Consider the following 22,220-nt stretch of genomic DNA (forward strand, 5'->3'; position numbering starts at 1 on the left):
GCCGGTTTTAAATAATCACCGACGGTATAATACGACCTCCTTAAGCACACCCTTTTACGAAACTGTCAGAATAGGGTTTGCACTTCGACCGCGTCCCCGGTAGTCCCATCACTATTAATGCGAGTCCTTGCCCGCAAAAACCGACAGTAGATTTTCTAACCATATACACATAAATAAAAAAACGATTTATGAACTACAAAATGGTCTGTTGTTTTTGTTACTCGTAAACTTTTCAAACGTTCTAGTCTATACACACATATATATATATATATTTAACTTTAAACGAATTCTTAACGTTCGCATACCGCTATTGTAAACCTACGGTATAGTAGTTGAAGTAGTAGTGGTATAGACGGTGTTGGTAGTGGTAGTGGTAATACACACACACACACACACACATATATATATATATGTAGTAGTTTTGGTGGTAATGGCGTATAGACAATATAACAGTGGTAGAAACAACGTATTTTTCTTTGACGAAAGTTTATGCGCGCAACAAAGTTTTTATAAATGCAGTACAAAAGCAGCGAGATGATGTAATGCGGTAAAATAAATTTAAAAAAAAAACTGTGCAAAACTGTGCAAAACGTATAAAATATGTCAGAAAATATTATATTACACTGCGCAGTGAAACTGCGCGAGTTGTAATAATATTCGCATACGTTTCATCCAGGTGGATGAAAAAGGAAGCCGACGATCGTTATCGGGCCGTTATAAACGTGTAAATATTTCAAATGTCGGCGACCTACCTATAGGTACATTGCAGTGCAGTGGCAAAAAATCAGAAAGTGAAAAGACTTACACCGTCATACCTCGCATGTATATATTATATTGGTACGCGATGACTGCAACAGCTATGCAGATGATGAAATTTATAAATAAGTCCCTATATATAGCGTTAAAATAATCGTGCTATGTAGTTCGTTTATGATGCGAGCAATGGGCGTTACAGTTGGGTTATAAATTATGACCGAAATCATAATGCGTTTAGAATTAGCGTGTATGTAGAAGGTTTATCTCGAACGGCCTCGACATTCGGGGGTGTCAGTGGACCGGGTTATAGGTGGCGTATGCACAAAGGGGATGCTGGTATGGTGGAAATAACGCCGTTTTTCCATCCCCGAGCGCTCGCAACCACCGGTGTAGTATATTATAATATAAGTCATGTACGATGTATACATATGAACAGTGCCCATATATTATAGATATATACACGACCCCACACACACATTCCTCCTCATTAACGGTGACGCGGGAAGGTGTGTATATTGTTTTTTATTTTTACTTTTTTATATATTTTTTTTATTTCCTTTCCAGTCGTTAATAACGCGTCGCTCATTCATATATTACGGTATTAGACCCTCTCCCGAGCCGTAGGTATTTGTGGACCGGAAAATGAGCGTTGGTACGCGTATAATCCCATTATATGTCCCGGATTTAAGTGCAGCGGCGATAAATTTCGGCGCACAACATCGGCCCCAGAGTCCGAATGTTCGAAATTAATTTCGACCCCGCCCACACCTCCCGGCGACCGCCTCACCAGCAACCTCATCTTTCTCCTATTCCTTTTCGTCCTCCAACGCTTGTTCCTCCTCATTCCCTTCATCTCGCCCGCAATTACTGGTTCTAGGTTATTTTAATCTAAATCGCGTTTATTTTGTTGTTGTTTTAGGACCAGACCCACTCATCCAGGACCCATCGTACACCTGAGCGATAATCCTGCAGATTCCAGCAAGGTAAATCCACGTATATATATATTTTACATATAATATTATATATATTTAGATCGTACACACACACACACACACACACACACACACACGCACACACTTTTCTCGAATCCATATATAATATAGATCAATTATATATAGGCACACGACACATAGTGCTTATCTATCTCTGATTGCTGACACATGTCAGATTATTGGCCACCTGTGCAATATTATATTGCTCTGTATATTATTTATAATATATATAATCTATATTGGAAGAGTAGAAATTTGATTGAAAACAACAATATTGGTTTGTATACGAGAATATCAATCAATAGTATTTAATAAAAATTCTATCGCTGGGTGTGACATATTATAATATTATATATATTAGGTACGCATTAATCGCACATCTGCAGTAAGGTATAATATTATTATGCATGGCTGTTTTCCAAGAAATGGTACTTCGTGTTTTTTTCGGTTCTGGTTCTCAGTTATTTTTCAAAAGGTTCTTAATATCTGTTTCGGGTTTTTTAAAGTAGACAAATTAAGGGTTAAGAGGAATCCTAGATGTTATGACTATAATTAATCTCTAATTACAAATAATTAAATATAATACTATGAACGTTCACTTTTTTTCTAATATATAAAAAATGACTTTAAAAAAATCAAAGAACCAGAAAATATTTTTATTTCAAAATTGAAAAATCCTGGATTTAAAATCTGTTTTTTTTTCTGGTTTGGTTTCAGTCCCTGTAATTGTAGTAGCTGTACAAGTACGGCAACAGAAAATAATCGACATGCGCGGTTTTTATGTATTATTAATTATTATAATTGCATCACTGTCAAGAAGTCGGTGTTGAAAAACACGAGCCCTTAACCTTAAGCCTGTGTGTATCGATTCATATTGAAAACCGTATACAGTATCTTTTGTGCGTTATAATGCCTTTGTAAATATTTTAAATTATATATATATATATATATATATATATGTATTTAAGTGTAGGTACGTGTGTGTGTTTTCCGTATATGAATGGAAATTTCACGGATAGTTTTCGAGTGGGTTTTTCTTTCTTTAATTTTACGATATACTTCGGCTACGGTAATTAATTCAATTCAACCAAAGTTCATCGAGTTTACCACTTAAACGTGAACAGTAAAGAACTCATTATTTAACATATTCGCTTTTCATTCAAAACGAAAAATAAGACTCGTGTATCAAATCACAATAATGATTTCATTCGAACATGGCGGTATAATGGCACAATGTATACTTTATATAATATGAATATGACTTATACATTTATGCTAACGATCGGCAATTTCGTCTTTAAGGAATTTGATTGTGTAACGTTCTCTCCTGATTATGTGTATACAAATTATTATTATTATTATTTTTGGGTTTTTTTCGTCAACATTTGAATTCATAATGAGTAAGCTATTTGGAATATCTTTGACGATTTAGTTTTTATTACTTGCTTTTCTGTGCGGGTGGAGAAAATTAAATTGTATTGGGACATTACAAAACTCGTATTTTAAAAATAAATTGTAAAGGATTTTTTTTCTGGAGAACCTCTGAACGTCCTTTTGGTAATTACATTGGTCAGGATAAAACACCAAAAGAAATATATATATTATAAAAATTCAAATTGTAACAATGGTTAATAAACTACTTGTTCTACTTGTTCGGTGGGAATAACCAAAAACAAATACAAATAATGTCCAGAAAATAAACTATAATATGGCTTAATAATAGTACCTGTGGAGAGAACAACTGACATTAGGTTAATTTTTTTTTTAATAAAAACACTTTAACGCATAATTTTGCTTCTGGAGCATATTTTTTCCTGAATATGACATATGACATAATATACTTTATATATAATTTGAATGCAATACTGTTCTCGAATTATTTGTTAACGCTGAACCGTCGTATTTTTTGTTCTTACAAAATTAGGAGCAAATAGTCCAAATTTGTTTGGAGACTTGTCACCCCCCCCCCCCCCAAACTTAAGTTATCGACATACCAAGACAAATTATTACTTTCATCATTATCCACATGCAATATATAAATTACTTTATATTTATCTACAACCTACGAGTATATAAAAAATTGAGAAAATGGAATAAAATACTCAAACACAAAAATACGTCCTATCTTTTGTAAAATATTTCACTGTCTGGTCATATAATACTGTCACCACAATTTCTACGTCAAAAAATTACTAATTGCACGTATTTGTATTAGAAATATGCTGTACCACAAAAAACATTTTTAATAATCCATGTTTTTAACTATACATTTTATTGCGTTTATTTTAAAAACTATACTTGCAAAGGTATAGTAATTGTTCGATAAGAACTTGATTTGAGGCGAGACTTGGCAGAGTTTTGGTTCTAATTCTTTCCAAGCCTCATCCCCCATATTTGTGCCAATACAAAAAATGTAATAAAAAAAAAAAAATGTTGAGTTAAATTAATTGATATTGCTCGTTAAAAATTACATTGTTATGTAAAAGAGACTGACTTTAGTAAACTAACACGTTTGGTGTCTAGATTTTAAAGGTCGTTGTAGAGCCCTAATAATAAAGTCCAATTACGTAAATATATTATTCCCTAATAAAATAATATAAATTAATAAACCTGTTAAAAACTATTTGTCAGCTGCTCATTGGCTTCGAGACTGGTCTAATGGTGTTGTGGGACCTGAAGACAAAGAAACCCGAATGTCGCTGGCAATGGGGCGACTCGCTCAAGTCTATAGATTGGCATTTTGAAGGAAAGCAGTTCACGTGCAGTCACAATGATGGCAGTCTAACCACGTGGAATGTCAAGCCGTCTTCAAAACCAGCAAATATAATTTATCCTCACGGTGAATATTTATTATGCTAATAAGTAATGACAATTTGATTAGTTGTAACTTAGTTGATATTTCTCAATCGCTTTCATCCGGAATCAATAATACAGTTTATAGCTGCAGGCATCCAGCCAATAATTAGTTTACGGAATATTTGCATTACCTATTTCAAACAAGGCTATTAATTTGTATGTTTTCATAAAAATATATTTAAGATCATTTGAGTTTCTTTAATAAACGGACTACAAATCATTAAGTTCTTGATTTTTTTTACAGAATTTCCAAAATCATGATAACATTCTCATAATATTCATTTAAGTATATATCTTTTGCATTTTGTATATTTTCATATTGTGTATTAAACAAATATGTGTTATTACCAAATAAAAAATTCCGTAGGTAATGTAATTAATGTCAAATAATTGTAGGTAATTAAAACTTAAATGCTATTATATTATTTAATTATATATTCCATTACATTAATATATGCATTTAAAATAACTACTAAGATGTATTTTTTTGTGATTCAAAAAATATTTTGTTTGTTTCCACATAAGTACATTATTTTCATATATTCGTATAAAAATAATACGAAAGTAAAACTATAATGATCTGATAACATTGTTTTCTCATTTTTATTCTTAGGTAGGTAGGTAGGTACTTATTAAAATAAATTTCGACGAGCTTCAATTATTTTATTATTACTTATTGAACACTAATAAATGTATCACTGTATATTATTTGAATAACTAGAACAAAGAATGTTGGATTATGTTTCTTTGAGAAATAATTTGTAGAATCACTATAACGTCTAACTATGCAGCATTTTCTTACGTTTTAATTTTGAAATTATGTTGTTTTATGGTAAAATATTTAAACAAAATTATTTTATGTAGAGATTCTATTTTCAAAAGTTTGTTCGTAACGATTCAATTTATAATTAACTTTTTTATGTAGCCGTTGGATTCTTTTTTAGGTTTTACGGTCAGCAAACATATTTTGATAATGATAATGATAATTATAATTATTTTTATTTACTTGCCATTTAAAAATAAAGTTAATGACCGCTTTAACCTGTATAATTAAGAACTTGAAATGGACCTTAAACTTAAGCCGTCAACCTAAATTAATATTTTTTTCCCTAGATTAAATGAAACCACCCCCTCCCTCATCCCCAACCACAAAAAACCAACATGTTTGAAAAAATGAAACATCTACAATCTTCTTGTTTAATTTATTAATATATATGTATTTGATTTTTGTTTGTTTTAGCAAAAAACAAAACGGAATCATGCAAGCCTATCCAAAAAGTGGAGTGGAAATCATCGAAATCCGGGTAAATGTCCAATAATTAAAAATAATATTTCATAATCAGTAATATAACTCAACTATCGTTAATCATCATAACGGCGGTACCTACTGTTATTATTATTATTATTATTGGAATTTTTTGCTGATGTGCTATAATTTACTTTTCTATTGATACTTTATATATGTGTATACTTTATAAATAATGTAATATTTTTTTTTAACGCTACCCCTTGTGCTTTTAAATCATACTGTTCTCACTATTTTCCGTTATGTGTCATTGCCAGCGAATCGTATTTGATATTTTCCGGAGGGTTGACCGCCGATACTGCTGGCCGCGTGCCCAGCATAACGATCATGCACGGGAAAACGACTACCGTTCTCGAAATGGACCACAACATCGTCGACTTCGTTACGCTGTGCGAAAGTCCTTACAACAGCGGTCAGTACCTATATATTTATGTAATAAGTGTAATAAAATTAGACGTTTCTTTGGCCGACGTGTGCATGTCAGAGGCGTGTTATTTAGGGGTCGGCACAGGGTAGATAGTGGCGTTCGATTGGGCCCTTGAGCAGAGTTATATACACTGCGTTATTATAAGTTCGTACTTAACGATAATATAATAACCATAATTAAATACGAATTTGTATTTTACTAATTTTAATTCATCTATCCCCTCGTGGCCTATACAGTAATAAATATGTATATAGATACCTGCGCCTGTGCCCACTGCGACGATTATTAATTACACTGCATCCTATACAAGACTTTCCGATAAATTGGTTAACGAAATTATCGGTCGGGTTAGCTTTGAAAAATGAAATATGCATTATACATAATATATCAAATTATCTTCCACGGTTATCTGACCGTCTCTCTAGCGACGTTAATATAATATGTTTACCGGTGTTCGAGATAAGGCGCGTAGCACGTGTATAAATGCCACACGTGCTTGCTCGCACAGCTATTATAATTGGTTTTCAGACCTAATTGTGTCTCGAATTGTCGCTTGAAATCCACGCACAGTTTCCCAGTTCTGAGTTATCGTCACAGCAGTGGTCGGGACGTTATTATTTTGGTTGTTGTTTTTTTATCGCCAACGCCAACTTCCAGAAGCAAAAAGTATTTCTATATCGGCGAATACCATCAATAGTGCTCAGTTATCAACGTATAGAGCTATATTTCCGACGGCTTTCTTTAAATGGATATAAAGCACTGCGTGTTTTCCTAGAAGAATGTTACAGCCTTAGTATAGATAGATGTTCAATCTTTGAGGAATTAATTAAAACGATCAGTAACAAAAAAATAATGATTTATTTAAAAAAAATTACTTTGTTAGACTTTAACATTTTGAAATTTTACAAAGAAAGCACTTGGGTTAACTGGAAGGATCGTTAGCAAAAGCAGTGGGCATGGGTATAGTCTGACCTCCTCTTCCCCGTTTGGACCATACAATGTATAATAATGTATTGAGTATATTTATTTAATCAACTAATAATGATTTTGTAATAGTTTAGTATTATGATCGCAAACATAATAATATAACAAAGCTATATGAGGACTATACTGACAAGTATTAAATAAAAAAAAAAATCTATGGATATGAAGACTCACTCAGCCTACGACAATAGACGACTGGCAAACTACCCTTTGTTGTCGCGTGTATAGTCAGAGGATTTACATTTTAAACACTGTTGTCTGTAATCCGGTTTCCACGCGACAGAATCGTAAACATTAGTACCTACTGTTATATTTAAATATATAACATATTATAGTAAATATATATATTTTTTTTTGTATGTTTAAAATATCAATGAAATATTCTTTAAAAAGAGAAAATAGCGGTTAAAATCATCTGACGACTATGACACTGCACTTGATTTATATAATTCAATCATTACATAAGTATTACATATGTGTTCACCCCGATGACGTAATTTTTTTTAACGCCACTCTATTTTCTGTTTTCGCAGAATTCCTCGTGGAATACGTTCAATATTTAATTGATACGTTCAATACGCATCTCGTTGGTTTTTAACGTATGGTTAAACTTCTTGGTATTTATTGAGAAGGGACGAGACTTATTTGACATTTGCAGAAAATATGTAAAAACCTATTACAATACATACAAAATCATAATATTTAAAAACGATGAATCATTATTAAAATAATACTCGTTGCAATAAGTTGATCAAATAATTAACTAAAATTCAAATTATATTGTAGCAGGTTCAATCTGGTACAAGCAAGTCTTTATTGTTTATAAGATTTGAAGTTGACTATTTTACTATCTCATGTGTAGTTGACTTTGATTATTAGTAATGAGCAAAAACTATAATGACCAAATTGAAAAAGTAGCATGTAAATTAATTACAAATTACAATTTAATGATATTTTTTAATCTACAATAAAGTCCAACAAGAAGGGTTCTGGGTTAGATTAGATTTGACTACGTTCTGGTAAACAGTCATTTATAAATAAGCGTGATAGGTATATAATATATATCCTAACCTCTATCGATCAACCAAACCGTACGCCGCTGACGGAAATCCTTCTCGATTATAATAAAATATGTCCCTTATTGCATTCGAAGGGTGGCCGTTTCCCGCGTCTCCGTGGTCATCATCATCACCTTAGATCATATCATCGCAACACGGTCGTCGTGTAACTAAACCGCCTTAGAGCTGTATCACTTAATAATGGTTAATTATTTCTCGGTTCCATCACTTCAGACGTCCAAGAGCCGTACGCCGTAGCGGTGCTCATGCAAAACGACCTGGTGCTGATCGACCTGCTCAGCTCGGGGTACCCGTGTTTTGAGAACCCACACCCGATGGACATTCATGAGTCACCCGTGTCGTGCGTCCATTACATCGCCGACTGCCCGTCAGACTTGATACCAGCATTCTATTCGGTCGGTTCGAGGTCCGCATCCAAGCGGACCGGCTACAGCGAGAACAAGTGGCCCATTGCTGGCGGTGAGTGGAGCCCGACTTCCTGCAGCTACAACGAGATCATTCTCACCGGGTGAGTAGTCCAAGAATAAATAAGAATAGAGTATTAGTATATCACATTCAGGCCACCCACATCAAACTTTGGGCTCTCGTACTAAACGTTAACCTAATAAAATGCAATCCAATATAAGCGACACGAGTGTCCCATCACGTTCAATAAGTATTCCAATCAAAATTTCGAATATTGCAAATTAATTTCAAATACCTCCTTTAAAAGTCGGGTCCTTGTACTTCTGTTCCAACTGCCCCCACACCATTGTGGCGGGGGAGGCCTAATCACATATATTATGCATCTACCGGTTTGTTTTGACAATTCAAATCCACCCCCGTAACTATACCTACATTATATTTGTGTAATTCGCACGACGACGGTGCTGTAAGTTTGTTATAGTGTATACGTACCATTAGTCTTTAAAAATAACATTTTGTACTTTTGTGTAAGTATTAAATGTATATACCGACCGTACTCAAATAACGTTCGACAAAAAAGAAATTAATTAATTTAATCGATTTTATATAAGTATATAAAAAACGATACAACAAAGTCTAACTTATTGTTGTCTTCCTAAACTCCAAAGAAATTAAAAGAGCTCAGAGAAACCGTTCGTATTTTAAAGGGGTATAAAAAAAATCGAAGAGAGCCAATATTATGGCGATTCACGTTATATCATAATAAAGAACGTATATATAATATTATGAGATTGAAAAGCCGTTGTAGTTACGTCGTTTCGTCATATTGTGCCGAAGTATATACTGTGTAATAACTTAAATTTTAATTATTATCGTTGTATGTAGATTTGACATTGACACCAATGATATTACTAGGTAATAGGTATATCATGTATTAATTAATACAGAGTGGCAATAATTTGAAAGTCTAGGAGGTACGATTTAACATTATAAATTATAATATGATCATAATACATTAATTATTTATTTATTAAATACAATGTTATTTATCCTTTGGTATTACAAAGCAAATAAATATATTGTGACCCTCGATATCTCTCGATTTTTTTTCCATCACAAATAAACGGTCCAATAATCCGATTATATACGTGGTTATTTCAACTACTGTTGTGATTATTTTAGAGCTATAGAATAACAAAATGCAGAGCTTATCCGATTACCCAAAAAACTTAAAGAATATCTAATAAAAAGGTTTGTTCAACGTCGTGAAAAAAAATGTTGTAGTAAGTGGACCGTATTAAATGAAAAGAGCAGAATTCACGAAATTTTAAATTACTTTATAGGACTTCATAATAATAATATCGTGTTTAGAAAAGTTTGCGTAGAAAGTTCAACAGTTCATGACTGTATTCGTGAGAGGAATAGATTGACAAATTAAAATAAATTTTAAATTATTATTCTGCCGAGTGCTGGTGAATGTGACTTTTTTTTAATGGCTTTCGGGCCGTTTGCTTATTGAATTTAAAGGTGTTCTGATTAATAAATGTCCAACATTTATTGTAACCGAAATAACTTTATACGTCGCATCCACATATAGGCATAAAATATATTACTATCGTCGCTAGGTACTAGAATGTATAAAATCATAATTTCCCAATAATTATGCACATTATATTAGAGTTTTTAGCATAACATATTATTACGTATACCACTATACCTATGCCGCAGCTAATATAATTACATATGCTTCGTGCGACCTTTACAGGCACACGGACGGTAGCGTTCGGTTTTGGGACGCGAGTGCCGGCAGTCTGCAAGTGCTGTATAAACTGAAAACTGCCAAGGTGTTCGAAAAGGCCAGGTCAAAATCACCGGAAGGCGGTGACGAAGATCAATTTTCCGTGCAACTGTTGTCGTTCTGTCCGGAGAGCAGGAAATTAGCCGTTGCCGGCATCTCGTCGTACGTCGTGCTATTCAAATTCCGCAAACTCGAGTCCACGTTCGAAACCACGGTAATATTATAACATCAACATCGTATAATAACACAAACATCCTGTACAATTATAGTTAAATAGGTACAAACACATAGTCCGCTGTACACGACACGGTACAGTGGAAATCCGGCTTTATATACGTACGGTATCCCTTTGCCTCTTATTACACATCACGGGGTACATAAGATAGTTATAATAATATGGTTATAAAATAATAATATTGTTGTATAGGTAACTACTGAAAACGTTTTTTTTTTTTTTTTATTTAAGTATGAATCGTGCGTATTATCGTGAAACCGTTCTTATGTGCGCTCGTACAAAGGTATTAAGTCTTTTTTAATCACCTATATATATGCGTACTATATCTAAATGTATAAGTCGTAAATACTGCACGACATTGCGGATCAACAGCTAAACACGGAACCAAACATAGACTGTAGTCTCGAGTGTACATTATATATTATATTTGCTTGAAGAATATGTACAGTGTATACAGAGCTAATAGGGTAGAGGATATATACTAAATGCAAATAAGGAAAGACCTGAACCGAATATTTGTATAAAGCTATATATCAGATTTAAGTGCAATAACTCCGTTATGTAGTGCATTGTTTATATACTCGTTATTGTATATGGTAGAGATATCGTTTAGTATATAACCTCAAAAAGCGTCAAGAATATAATGATTTATAAACGCATTCAGTATCTACGCATTACTAAAACATGTTTTGTTCTTTGACTCTTAAAATAGTTCAAATTGATCCTTTTTGTGAGCGTGGTTGACCATTTTAAGTGATTCTGGTGTGTGCGTAATATTATATTATTTGGTATACAATCGTATTTGCACAGGCCGACCTGAATTTCAAGGTTTCTTGGTAAACATTCTTGATTAAAATACCACCATAAAGTGATCTTAATACTAGAAAATTATATTATGTTAAAAAAAAAATTATCTGTATTTTATCAATTTTTATCAGAAAACTAGTATTATACTAGTTAAGATTTAACATTTAATGTATTTACAAACACGAAAAGAACAAAAAAGTAACTATTCGAGTAAAATATATTGTAGGTGCTACTCATCTTTTATTTAAATGTTATTTCATAATTGTACAGAATTAGGTAATTTTAATTAAAATTAAAATTAAATGTTAACAATAGGATGATACCTTTACATTATTTAATGACACAGGTACTATATTTATTTTAGAACAGGGTAAACAATTACTACATATATGCATTTTGTATCAGTAAACACTAATTTAAATAAATTATGTATATTTTTTAATAATGAAAAAAAATACTTGCATTGTTTCAATAATAAAAACAATCTTTTTATCTTCTTTTTTTTTGTAGACATAAAATAATACATTAAAATATACCATCGTTGGACTAGGTACCTAAAGTAATTTTAAAACAAAATTAATTTGTTGGTAATAATATTGATTTTCAACTACACTGCACTTTCAAATTAAAGTTATAAAATAATTATAGACTAAAAAATAAGTTTTAGAATAGGTATGTTTTTAAAAAAAATGTATTAGGGTAAGTTTATTTTCAAAGTTTTAGATTATGAAATTCGTTTATTTTATAGTATTATTATATTATATATTATGAGTCATACTAATGCGTTCGGCTAAATTACATTATTATGAGAAATCAATTTTTTCAATATAAATAAATGGTATTTCTTTCAAATTGTCAAAGGAAGGACAGTGAGAACGTAAATGTCAGCTAGCTTAAAAATATATTTATAAGAATTTATTTTTTCCAAAGTGATAATATAATAGACACTATAGTTCCTATTATATAACAAAACAGTCCTTATTCAAATAAATTATTATATAATAATGATCTTCCTTTCTACACATTGTTGTTATATAATGACAATATTCAATTCAATAACCAATTAAAAATAGATATTTTCTCACTGAAATGTTTTTATCAAATGTAACGCATAACGATATAACTCAATATACGTACATTGTACATACAATGTTCAGTTCATAAAATATAAAAGTTGTTTATTAGAACCTATTGTTTTAACATTGTCTTGCCATTTAAGTTTATTTGCGATGTTACTAATGCAATTTGCGGCAGCTTATAAATTCGTATGTAATACCTATAGTATTGGTAGGTAGGTAGGTAGGAAGGTATAATTTTAATATCATTATTTGCTTATGGATTTCAATTCTTAACCGTTATAATATATACAACGTTATTACTGAATTTACTTTATTTTCATGTCAATTTTTCTTGAATTTAAAGAAGAAAAATATTACCAACAACCGTGAAAATAACATCAAATATTTTTCATTTTAATAAATTCAATTCGATTTTAACGTACGCAATTTTATCTCAGACCCACGGGAGATAAATAAAATATTAATATAGCCCAAACAAACGTTGACTTTTTCCCCTCAACTATTATAATAATACGTGTAGGTAATAAATAATAACGTACGACCCGCACACAGTTCATCGGTCGACTATAGCATGCCGATTTCATCAATTGGAGTATTGTATTGATCTCTGTAATATCATAGTCCGCGATGTGAATAATAATCACAATAATATGTAAAACCGTGACATTTCAGCACGTAAACAGAACATAAACCATAATTAGAGTCTGTATTATCAGAATGCCCTGCATAAAAAACCAACAAATAATCGTCCAACGATAAATGCATTTGTTACCAAATTATCTCGAAATTATGTAACATATTACACAAACAATATGTGTGTAATTTAAAAGTAGCCTGACAGCGTAGCGAAGCGATCATTTAGATTTTAGAGTTTAGACTATATCGATACTATTCTGTCTTGTCGCAGAACCCGCAGGTTGATTTTATATTGTGTCTGACTCGAATGAGAAAAATAGAGTGCCATTACGTGATGTAATAATACAAAAATATTAATTTTAATATTTATAACTAGATCACGTTTCAATTTTATTTTTATATTTTTTAATCACAAGAGAAATGAAAAAAAAAATGTTTAAAAACAAAATCAATAACTCCGAAAACGCCATAAAAAGTCCCGGAATTAGTATATCGTGTGTGCTCGAAACACGTCGCGAGTCAGTTCCATTAAAACATAAAATATATATGCAAATCCGGGTTACGAGGATGATAATTTTATGTATTAAGCGAGTTACGCGATACGCCAACATTAACCGTCATGATTTTGTGTCGTGCATAACAAATAACTACAAAACTCGCGTCCGTAATCCGTCTGCAGATTTAATATTTTAGACGAAAAATACTATTGCGGAGTCCCGAAAGCGTGGACTGCTGAGCGGCAGTCGCAATAGCTGCCCCAAGTCAAAAGTCTCTGATAATACAGCAAATACAATTTTTTTTTCCAAGTGTTTAGAACATTTAATATCAATTAAAATAGCGGGGGGCATGGGCCGCGGTCATCCCCCCCCCCTGCCGGTGCCTTCGGTGGATATCTTTCGGGGCTCGTCCGGTTTCAAATTGTCCCATCCTAAAGCGGATCTCGCTTTAAACCAATATGTAACTATAATATTTTTCCCATAATATTTTTAAGTACCTTCTCTTCGGACAAGACAATAAGGCTTTCTCCTCCTCCGTTGCGGTTAACCACTGCAGTCGCATATAATAATATCGTCGTTGTCGCCGTGTTTTGCAGACGCTCGAGATACCGATATATTCGGAGAGCTTGGACGAGGCAGCGGAAAGCTCGCCCGAAGAAGCGCCATCGAAACCGGCGGGCGCGTCCGACGAAAGCACAGCTCTGGTCAAGGTCCGGACAGGGCCCCAGAAGAAACCGCCCGGCTTCCAGGCGTGTCTGGCGTGCGTGACGCCTTCCGCCAACGGCGAACCACCCGGTCAGATCACCGCGCTCACGATTAATTCATCGTACGGACTGTGAGTACCTATACCCATATTGCGTTGTACCTATGTGTGCAGAATTGTCAACTATTAGTTATACTACACTAGTTGATTTCTATAATCCCTCTCCCCCCACCCCGCTTTCAAAATTAAATCCTTCGCGCGTCACTGTCAGCACCCCTCACATAATATTATTATGGTATTTCTATCTGCACGCTTGACGCACCGAGGATAAGACTTTTTCGGTAAACCGGCAAAATATAACATATTTTATGTGATGCAGTTGACCCATACCGCGGTCCGGTTTCGGCCAGTGGTCAACCGTAGATCAATATTATTACTGAGAATGTGTATGATTTTTTTTTTTCTGTGAAACACAAGTCGTGGTCATTTATTTTGTGGATACGCTTAGAGTTCAGCGATTTATAAAAAAAAACGTTTGATGTAAATTTCCACGAACATTTTTCCGGCCTAGAAGGGATTATCTTTTTTGGCCGAAAAGGGTGACGCCCCGTTAACCAGTGATGCACAACGCGGGGAAAATAATATGATCGCGTCTTCCGGCTGACACCTATTAAAATGATCGGAGGTTGGGCGTTTTGACATTTAGGTCAAATAATATTATAGTTTGTAAAGGCCCTGATGTAATTATAAGTCTGCTTTATATTAGTGGTAAATATACGCTGCAGATACGATAAATCGCATTGGATTTATATTATCGCTGGGCGGGATAGGGTCGTAGAGTGAATAATCTCGAGAGCTTTATACGCCCTATAACCCATACCCTGGACATTTTGTGTGCACCACTGCAACTGCAGACGTTATATACGGGGTGATTCACGAAGTATGCTAACCCCCATTTTTCTCTTCAATAATGGATTAGTTCAAATTCTGATTTTCGGAACTTTTAAATATGTACAAAAGACCATATTTTCAAATACTCAGATTTTATATACCACATAAGCCATAAGGTGTGGCCTGTGATGATACAAACTCTTTTTTGGTTTGAGAACCAACCTTTTTTTATTGAAATTTATGAAGCAGATGATTTTTTTTATTAAATGTTGATGTGAAATTCGATACAGGTTTTGAGTTTTCTACGAACCCATGATAATAAATAGGTATGGAAAATATGGCGGTTAGGGTGATTTGAAAACTTAAGCAACTGATATTCATTTACCAACATTTTATGATTTGTATATATTGTAATAACAGAAATGTTAACATTCAAAAAATAATGTTAACTCCTAGAAAACAATGAAAATCCTAATATGGGAGGGAAATTATATTATTTTTTAGTACTTGCAAGAAGCAAATTTCATATTTCGATTATCGGTAATCCACATAGTATAATCCACATAATATATATATTATGGTAAGATATTGGGTCACATTTAACATTTAACATTCAGCCGGTACATGGACTTTTACAGAACGCTCGAGTCTGTGTCAGTGTTCGCAATAAATATCACGCAACGATAACATTTCCTAATAAACTACGAAAACGTTTGTCAAAAGTCAACTAAGCCATTACTTTCTCGAGTTTTTAAGAATTATCATAGTTTCCTAAACGGTAATATAATAATTTTGATCAATCAACATTTTCAAAAAAATCATCTGTTTATTTTTAATTAGTGCTTAATAAATAATAATTTATGCTCAAAAAATTTAATTCTCGTTTGAAAAAAAAAAGAAGTTTGTTTTACATTCCTCAAATAGTATAAAGTTCTAAATAATTATTGCAAATATGGTTCTTATAAGTTACTTCAAAATTGCAAAACTCAAAATGTGTGTACATTTAAGGGTATTGAAGTCAGTTTCTCAAATGTTCCACAATTCTGTAAAAATTTGAAAATTATATTTTATATTTCAGTTGATACACTAATTATTATAATACTTTTCCACTTATCTACAGTCCGATACCTATTTACATGGAGTTCCTGTAGGTGTATTATATTAACAAAAAGAATTTCACAGAAAAAACTCTCACGCCTCATTGATATGTTATGTCGGGTTTTTATTTTTTTATCTGAAAGATGAACACTTTTTGTAGGTCGGATCAAGTCCAAATTTTTATTTTACTTTAAATAATGCTTGAAAAATTCTTTGAAAAAAAAAATATATTCTGCATTATTCAAATACATATTTTAGCTTCCATAATTATAATTTTGAAAATCGGGCTTCTATCCAACTTGCAAGGCGATTGCAAGGCAAAGAAAGTTTTTTAAATAAAAAAAAAGGAAAATACAAAATCCGACGTAAGTTTTTTTCTTGTAAGACATGTTTTTGTGCAAAAAAAAAACCGTATCCGGCACCCGTAAAGAAAAAATGTGGGTTAGTTTACTTGACTACAATGATATATCATAATATTAATATGTATTCATGAAAATGTTATAATTACCTGTTTTTGACGTGATATGATTTGATTCTACATAATATTATGGTGATTCTTTAATCCCACATAACTAGGTGCATTATCTTACGAAATATTGTAGGAATTTAAAATTTTTAAAAATAAATATTACTAAATATCGGAGGAATGTAAAATAATATTAATATGTTCTTAGACGTTTGAAAAAATCGCAATCAAAAAATTCCTTGTATATCTTTTGATATCGCCTTTTGGTTAACCACAAAAGTACCATTATGTATATTATACCTATCTATATAATAACATGTATTATAATTTTGTGTCATTGCATTTTTGCAGGCTCGCCTACGGTCTGGACAACGGTATTGTGATAGTAGACTTTATACAAAAATGTGTTCTCCTAAACATCAGCACTGCCGACATGTACGGCAGTGCGGACCCGTACCAAAGGGCTCCCAGGTCGCCGAAACGAACAACCGCCTTGAGCGAGACCAGCGACGGCGAACGGTGCCGGTCCCCCAGTATCGATCAGGTAATATATTTTTGCTTCGATTCAATTTTTCCGTCGTGCACAAACAACAACGAAAAATATAATAATAATAAAAAAGCGCACTGTACCGAAGAAAACGAATAATAATAATTATAGATAATATTTACCCAGGACAATTCGATTCGAACGCAATTCCGTCTCGACGAAAACATCAGACGTCTCTCCACCATAATGCTACAGTATATGTGCCTCTATTATAATACAACTTTATACATTTTATGTACAACACATTTTGCCCACTAGGTTTTTAGGTCCGCCGGCTTTGACGTAATTTTCCGACGGGCGAACATCATTATAATAATAATTTCCCAACGCGATGATGCCGCACTGTACTTAAACGCCTATTATAAACACATATACATTTACATGATTTATTATATTACAATATTATTACCATATAATAAATAGTTTCCGAGATGCATAATAATATCATAGTCCCGAGCGTTCGAGGTTCTCTATATACATATATACATATATATAGGTATACAGGGTGAACCCGAGGCGCACCTGCATGTGTCGACAAAAAATATTTCACACTGACGCGTATGTTAAAATATGTAATACGCAATAATTATGATGATGATGACAATAATAATGACAATAATAACAATACGTATGCCTACGCGCGGCGAGCCGTCAACATGCGTAAACTATATTATATAGTCGTGAAGAACAACTGTTGTTATCAATATAAATAAAATTATTCTCAAAAAAAAATATCTTGTCGTATAAAAACATCATTTTTATCTTTTCGAAGTATGCGCGGTTTTTGCATAATTTATACAATTTGTATACGGTGACCCTGCGCCCTGTATACTGACAGGTAGGACATTATCGTAGATTTATAATAATAATAATAATAATAATAATAATAATAATGATGAACACAACACACAGTCTTTTTTTAATTTTTTTTTTTATTATTATTATTTTGTTTTTGCTTAATCCATCATCATTAACGTCAAAACTGTCAATCATGATTGAACATTTTCGATTATCCGCATAGAACTATTTATTTTTACATAAAATTAATTTTGCACAAGGGCGGTTACAGTGTAATGCGAGACGAGTTAAGAATATCGATAAGAACATTATCGTCTAACAAGTTGTGATTAATTCGATTTTGTTTTAATACAAAGTCACCGCTTCTGGAAAACAAGTAGGAAGTTTCTTCTCGTGGGTTTCGGTATAATCTGCTTGAGAAGTGACAGCCGCACAATAGAGATTACTGCGAAAAAAAACATTATAAGAATACTGCATGGAAATTACAGCAAAATCTAAAAGACGCGAAGCTCTTAGCTCATCATAGCATATATTTTATATGTGATAGACAAAAATAATGAATTTTCCCACCAATAATACAGAATATATTCGTCCATTTCTTATACTATAATAGTATAATAATATATTAAAATGGCTCATCATTTAACCCGATAATATGCACAGTAAAAATAAAATATTTGTATTAACGCATTTCCATTTATGTTTCATTTTTCATGTTAAAAACTACTTTAACATTTCCAAACTTCACTCACTTGTAGTGCGAACTGCTCTATCCAAGTTTTAATCTCTGTGATTATAAAAAAAATCGTTTATAATAATATATATTATAATATGGAAAAAAAACTTCTTTATACTTCACGAATCCTTAAACGTAATGTTTTCCAGAGTTTTATGTCAGAAATAATTTTTTGTACGAGTCCGTTGGCTTGAATTAATATTAAAAGTTTTGTAACCACCAATATTTTTTCATCTGTCTTTCAGTGTAAAAACTACATTAATTATTCAAACTTTTTAACTAAATTTTATGTGACACATTTTCTCAAAATTATGCTCATTTAGTATCCACTTTTATTCGTCAGATTCTGCGAATTAATTAAAAAATAAAATAGCAAATACAAATAAAGTTATTTTCTGAGTCTTGCGTTGGACAGATTTAAAAAAAAAACATCTTTAAAAAATCATATTTTGTTTTTACCAATAGAATAATAATATGCATTTATTGAATGGTTTCTATACGATGCAAAACGCATTGTATTGATTGACAATATTCAACTCGAAAGTTTTGCGTTCTTCACCTATTATGATCCGTTTTTATTTAAAAATAAAAATATCACTATATATGCAATGAATAGTTAAGAGTATATACTTACAATGCGTAGTGTGTACGTATGATTTTACACATTTTCAATATTTAAGCTCGATGGCATTATAACAATAAAAGTGAATAAATAAAGAAAATCAGTCGAAGGGAAACCTCAAACTCGAGAAAAATTATTTCACAAATGGCATTGATATCGTCCAAATTTTCGCCGTCTTTGAAGATTATCCGAGCTCAAATTTTTCGATCTCTTCAATGCTTTGTGATGAGTTGGTTTAAATATAATTTATAACGTAGGCGGCTTCGTAATATTACTTAATCGAAACTGTACACTTCAATATATTCGGCTATAAAAACGTTTTGAGTTAAAATTAGTAAGCATTTAATCGACCAGTAATTAAATCTTGTAACCATTCCGGGCATGTGTGTTATTTAAACTGATAATCATAAAGACGCCTTTAAAATCGTTAACTACCCACATACGATTTCGAGTTTCGGCGTAAAATGGCCAATAAAATATGTTTACGATTTATATTATGTACGCCGCCGCGTATTTAACGTACCTACTCGCGGTTAATGGGAATTGCAAATCAAATTTGAGCAACTCACGGGCACTTGAAGCTTGTTTTTCTTAACTTTTCGATGACCATTAAAACCGCTGATACCTGCAGCAATATCCCGTCGTGTTTCACTTATTTCTACTCACGAAATCGTTTATGTGCAGGTGGACACGATATTATTAACACCCACACGATATGACATATTAAGAGTAATAATAATAATAATAATCATAATAATATATAACATGATGGTACGATTTGCGATTGCGAGACTCTAAATTTTTTTTCGACCGACAAATCCAAGTGCTCGCGAAAACGAAATGAGGAACGTTTGGTCGGGCACTCGGGCGTCGCGAGTGTGCGTGCGGGCCGGGGGGGTCGGGCGGCGAGTGTGCAAGGGCGGACGGGGGAGGGTGATGTGGTTTAATCGATCGACCTCCACCCGTCCGCCCTCCAACGCGCCCGACCCGCGTAAACCGCATGAGGCACTATGGGACATACGTAACATAATATTATAATGTACACGCGACGTCGTTTTCCATCATTCGCGTCCATAAATAACGCGATCAGTCGGGCGAAGTTGAAAACTTTCCACATTTGAAGGGCCTCGAAGACGAAGCCGAGGAACTCGAAGAACTCAGCAAACTGGCCCTGAGCCCGGTGGGCGTGTACTCGACCCAGGTGTCGCCGAACCCCGCCAACCCGGATTGGATGGACGACGCGACCGAGCGGGCGGAAGAGGCGCTCGTCCTGATCCCGGCAGCAGCGCCGGAAACCGGGGAACCCGCGGAACCGGGTGAACCTCCACCGCAACCGACGCCGCCGACGGTGTCCGCGTCTTCGGAACCGGCCACCCCGGCGCCGGTCAAGGGCAACGGCCGCCGGACCAGTCACTCGTGGCGGGGCCTAAAGAAACAACTGAGTCGCGTCGATCTGAGACTGAAGAACACGTTCAACGCGGCGCCCGCCAAGAACAAGGCGTCCACGTTCTACGGCACTGGTGAACAACCGGAAACCGACGAAGCCGGAAGCGTCGGCACCGCCTCCACTACCACCACCACTGCCACCGCCACGTTGACGACCACCACGGCCACGACCACCGCTACCACCGGCCGTTTACCTCAAATCATAACCGAAACCGATGGCCAAGAGCAGCGGCCGGACGGCGGTGGCACGCAGTCGGCGGCCCGCGACCAGTCGTCCACCTCAGCAGCGGCCACCAGGCCCACGGAGCTCAAGCTGTTTGACCGCGACGGCAAGCCAATTAAACCCCCGCGGTCAACCAAAGAGCACCGGAAACGGACGTCGCTGGACAAGCAGGGCAACCTGACCGCGGGGTCGTCGCGGGACGCCCGACTCTTGTCCGTGCCCAACATCAAATACAGCCAAAGGGACCAGAAACATAACCGGTCGAACAACCAAGCGTTCATCAACCTCATTAAACGACTAAGTAAGTGTTGATATACGAAACCAACAACCGCCCATGTAATAATAATAATTATTATAATTTGTATGTTGGTATGGTGTCGTTGTTGTTGTTATTATTGAAGTTGATATTGATGCTGTTGTTGTTGTTTCTGTTGTCGTTGCCGTTGACAGTCGTCTGGACGCTGATTCTAGCGCATCTGTATTATGATCGACGTGACGTGAAAATCAATGATTTTTAACCAAAACTGAGTAACCGTAATATTAGTTTGTTATAAACTAGCTTTTCAAAATTAGGTAGTGGGGCAACTAAGGGAGGACTTAGCCTCCCTGACTACGATGTAACCCCCCATCCAAAAAAAATATATCACTCATTGATTTAGATATAGACTGTAATATCAGTAGCCCCCCCCCCCCAGAATTTGAACCCTAATTGCGCCTATATACATACAGGTACAAATAAAGAGCCGAAGAGTTCGTTTACTGTTTATTTCTCTCTCTTTCTCACTCTCTCACTCGTCTCTCTATCAGGCTAATTTGGACTGTTAAATCGCTGG

The 22,220-nt window shown here is 34.1% G+C and overlaps 1 protein-coding gene across 4 annotated transcripts in view; it reads left to right on the forward strand.

Moving 5' to 3' along the window:
- Positions 1 to 22,220, forward strand: part of LOC111035929 (syntaxin-binding protein 5) — a 138,567-nt gene that overhangs the window by 83,837 nt on the left and 32,510 nt on the right. For 2 of the 4 annotated variants that reach the window (XM_022317760.1, XM_022317761.1), the window contains exons 5-13: positions 1,676 to 1,739; positions 4,380 to 4,587; positions 5,845 to 5,908; positions 6,168 to 6,322; positions 8,614 to 8,908; positions 10,571 to 10,817; positions 14,454 to 14,692; positions 17,367 to 17,559; positions 20,842 to 21,688. In XM_022317760.1, coding sequence (XP_022173452.1) covers positions 1,676 to 1,739; positions 4,380 to 4,587; positions 5,845 to 5,908; positions 6,168 to 6,322; positions 8,614 to 8,908; positions 10,571 to 10,817; positions 14,454 to 14,692; positions 17,367 to 17,559; positions 20,842 to 21,688 — 2,312 coding nt within the window. The remainder of the gene's footprint in view (positions 1 to 1,675; positions 1,740 to 4,379; positions 4,588 to 5,844; positions 5,909 to 6,167; positions 6,323 to 8,613; positions 8,909 to 10,570; positions 10,818 to 14,453; positions 14,693 to 17,366; positions 17,560 to 20,841; positions 21,689 to 22,220) is intronic. The other 2 variants (XM_022317763.1, XM_022317762.1) reach the window with 1 other exon arrangement.

The sequence above is a fragment of the Myzus persicae genome, unplaced genomic scaffold (genome assembly GCF_001856785.1).
Source record: "Myzus persicae strain clone G006 unplaced genomic scaffold, MPER_G0061.0, whole genome shotgun sequence".
Taxonomy (NCBI): Eukaryota; Metazoa; Arthropoda; class Insecta; order Hemiptera; family Aphididae; genus Myzus; species Myzus persicae.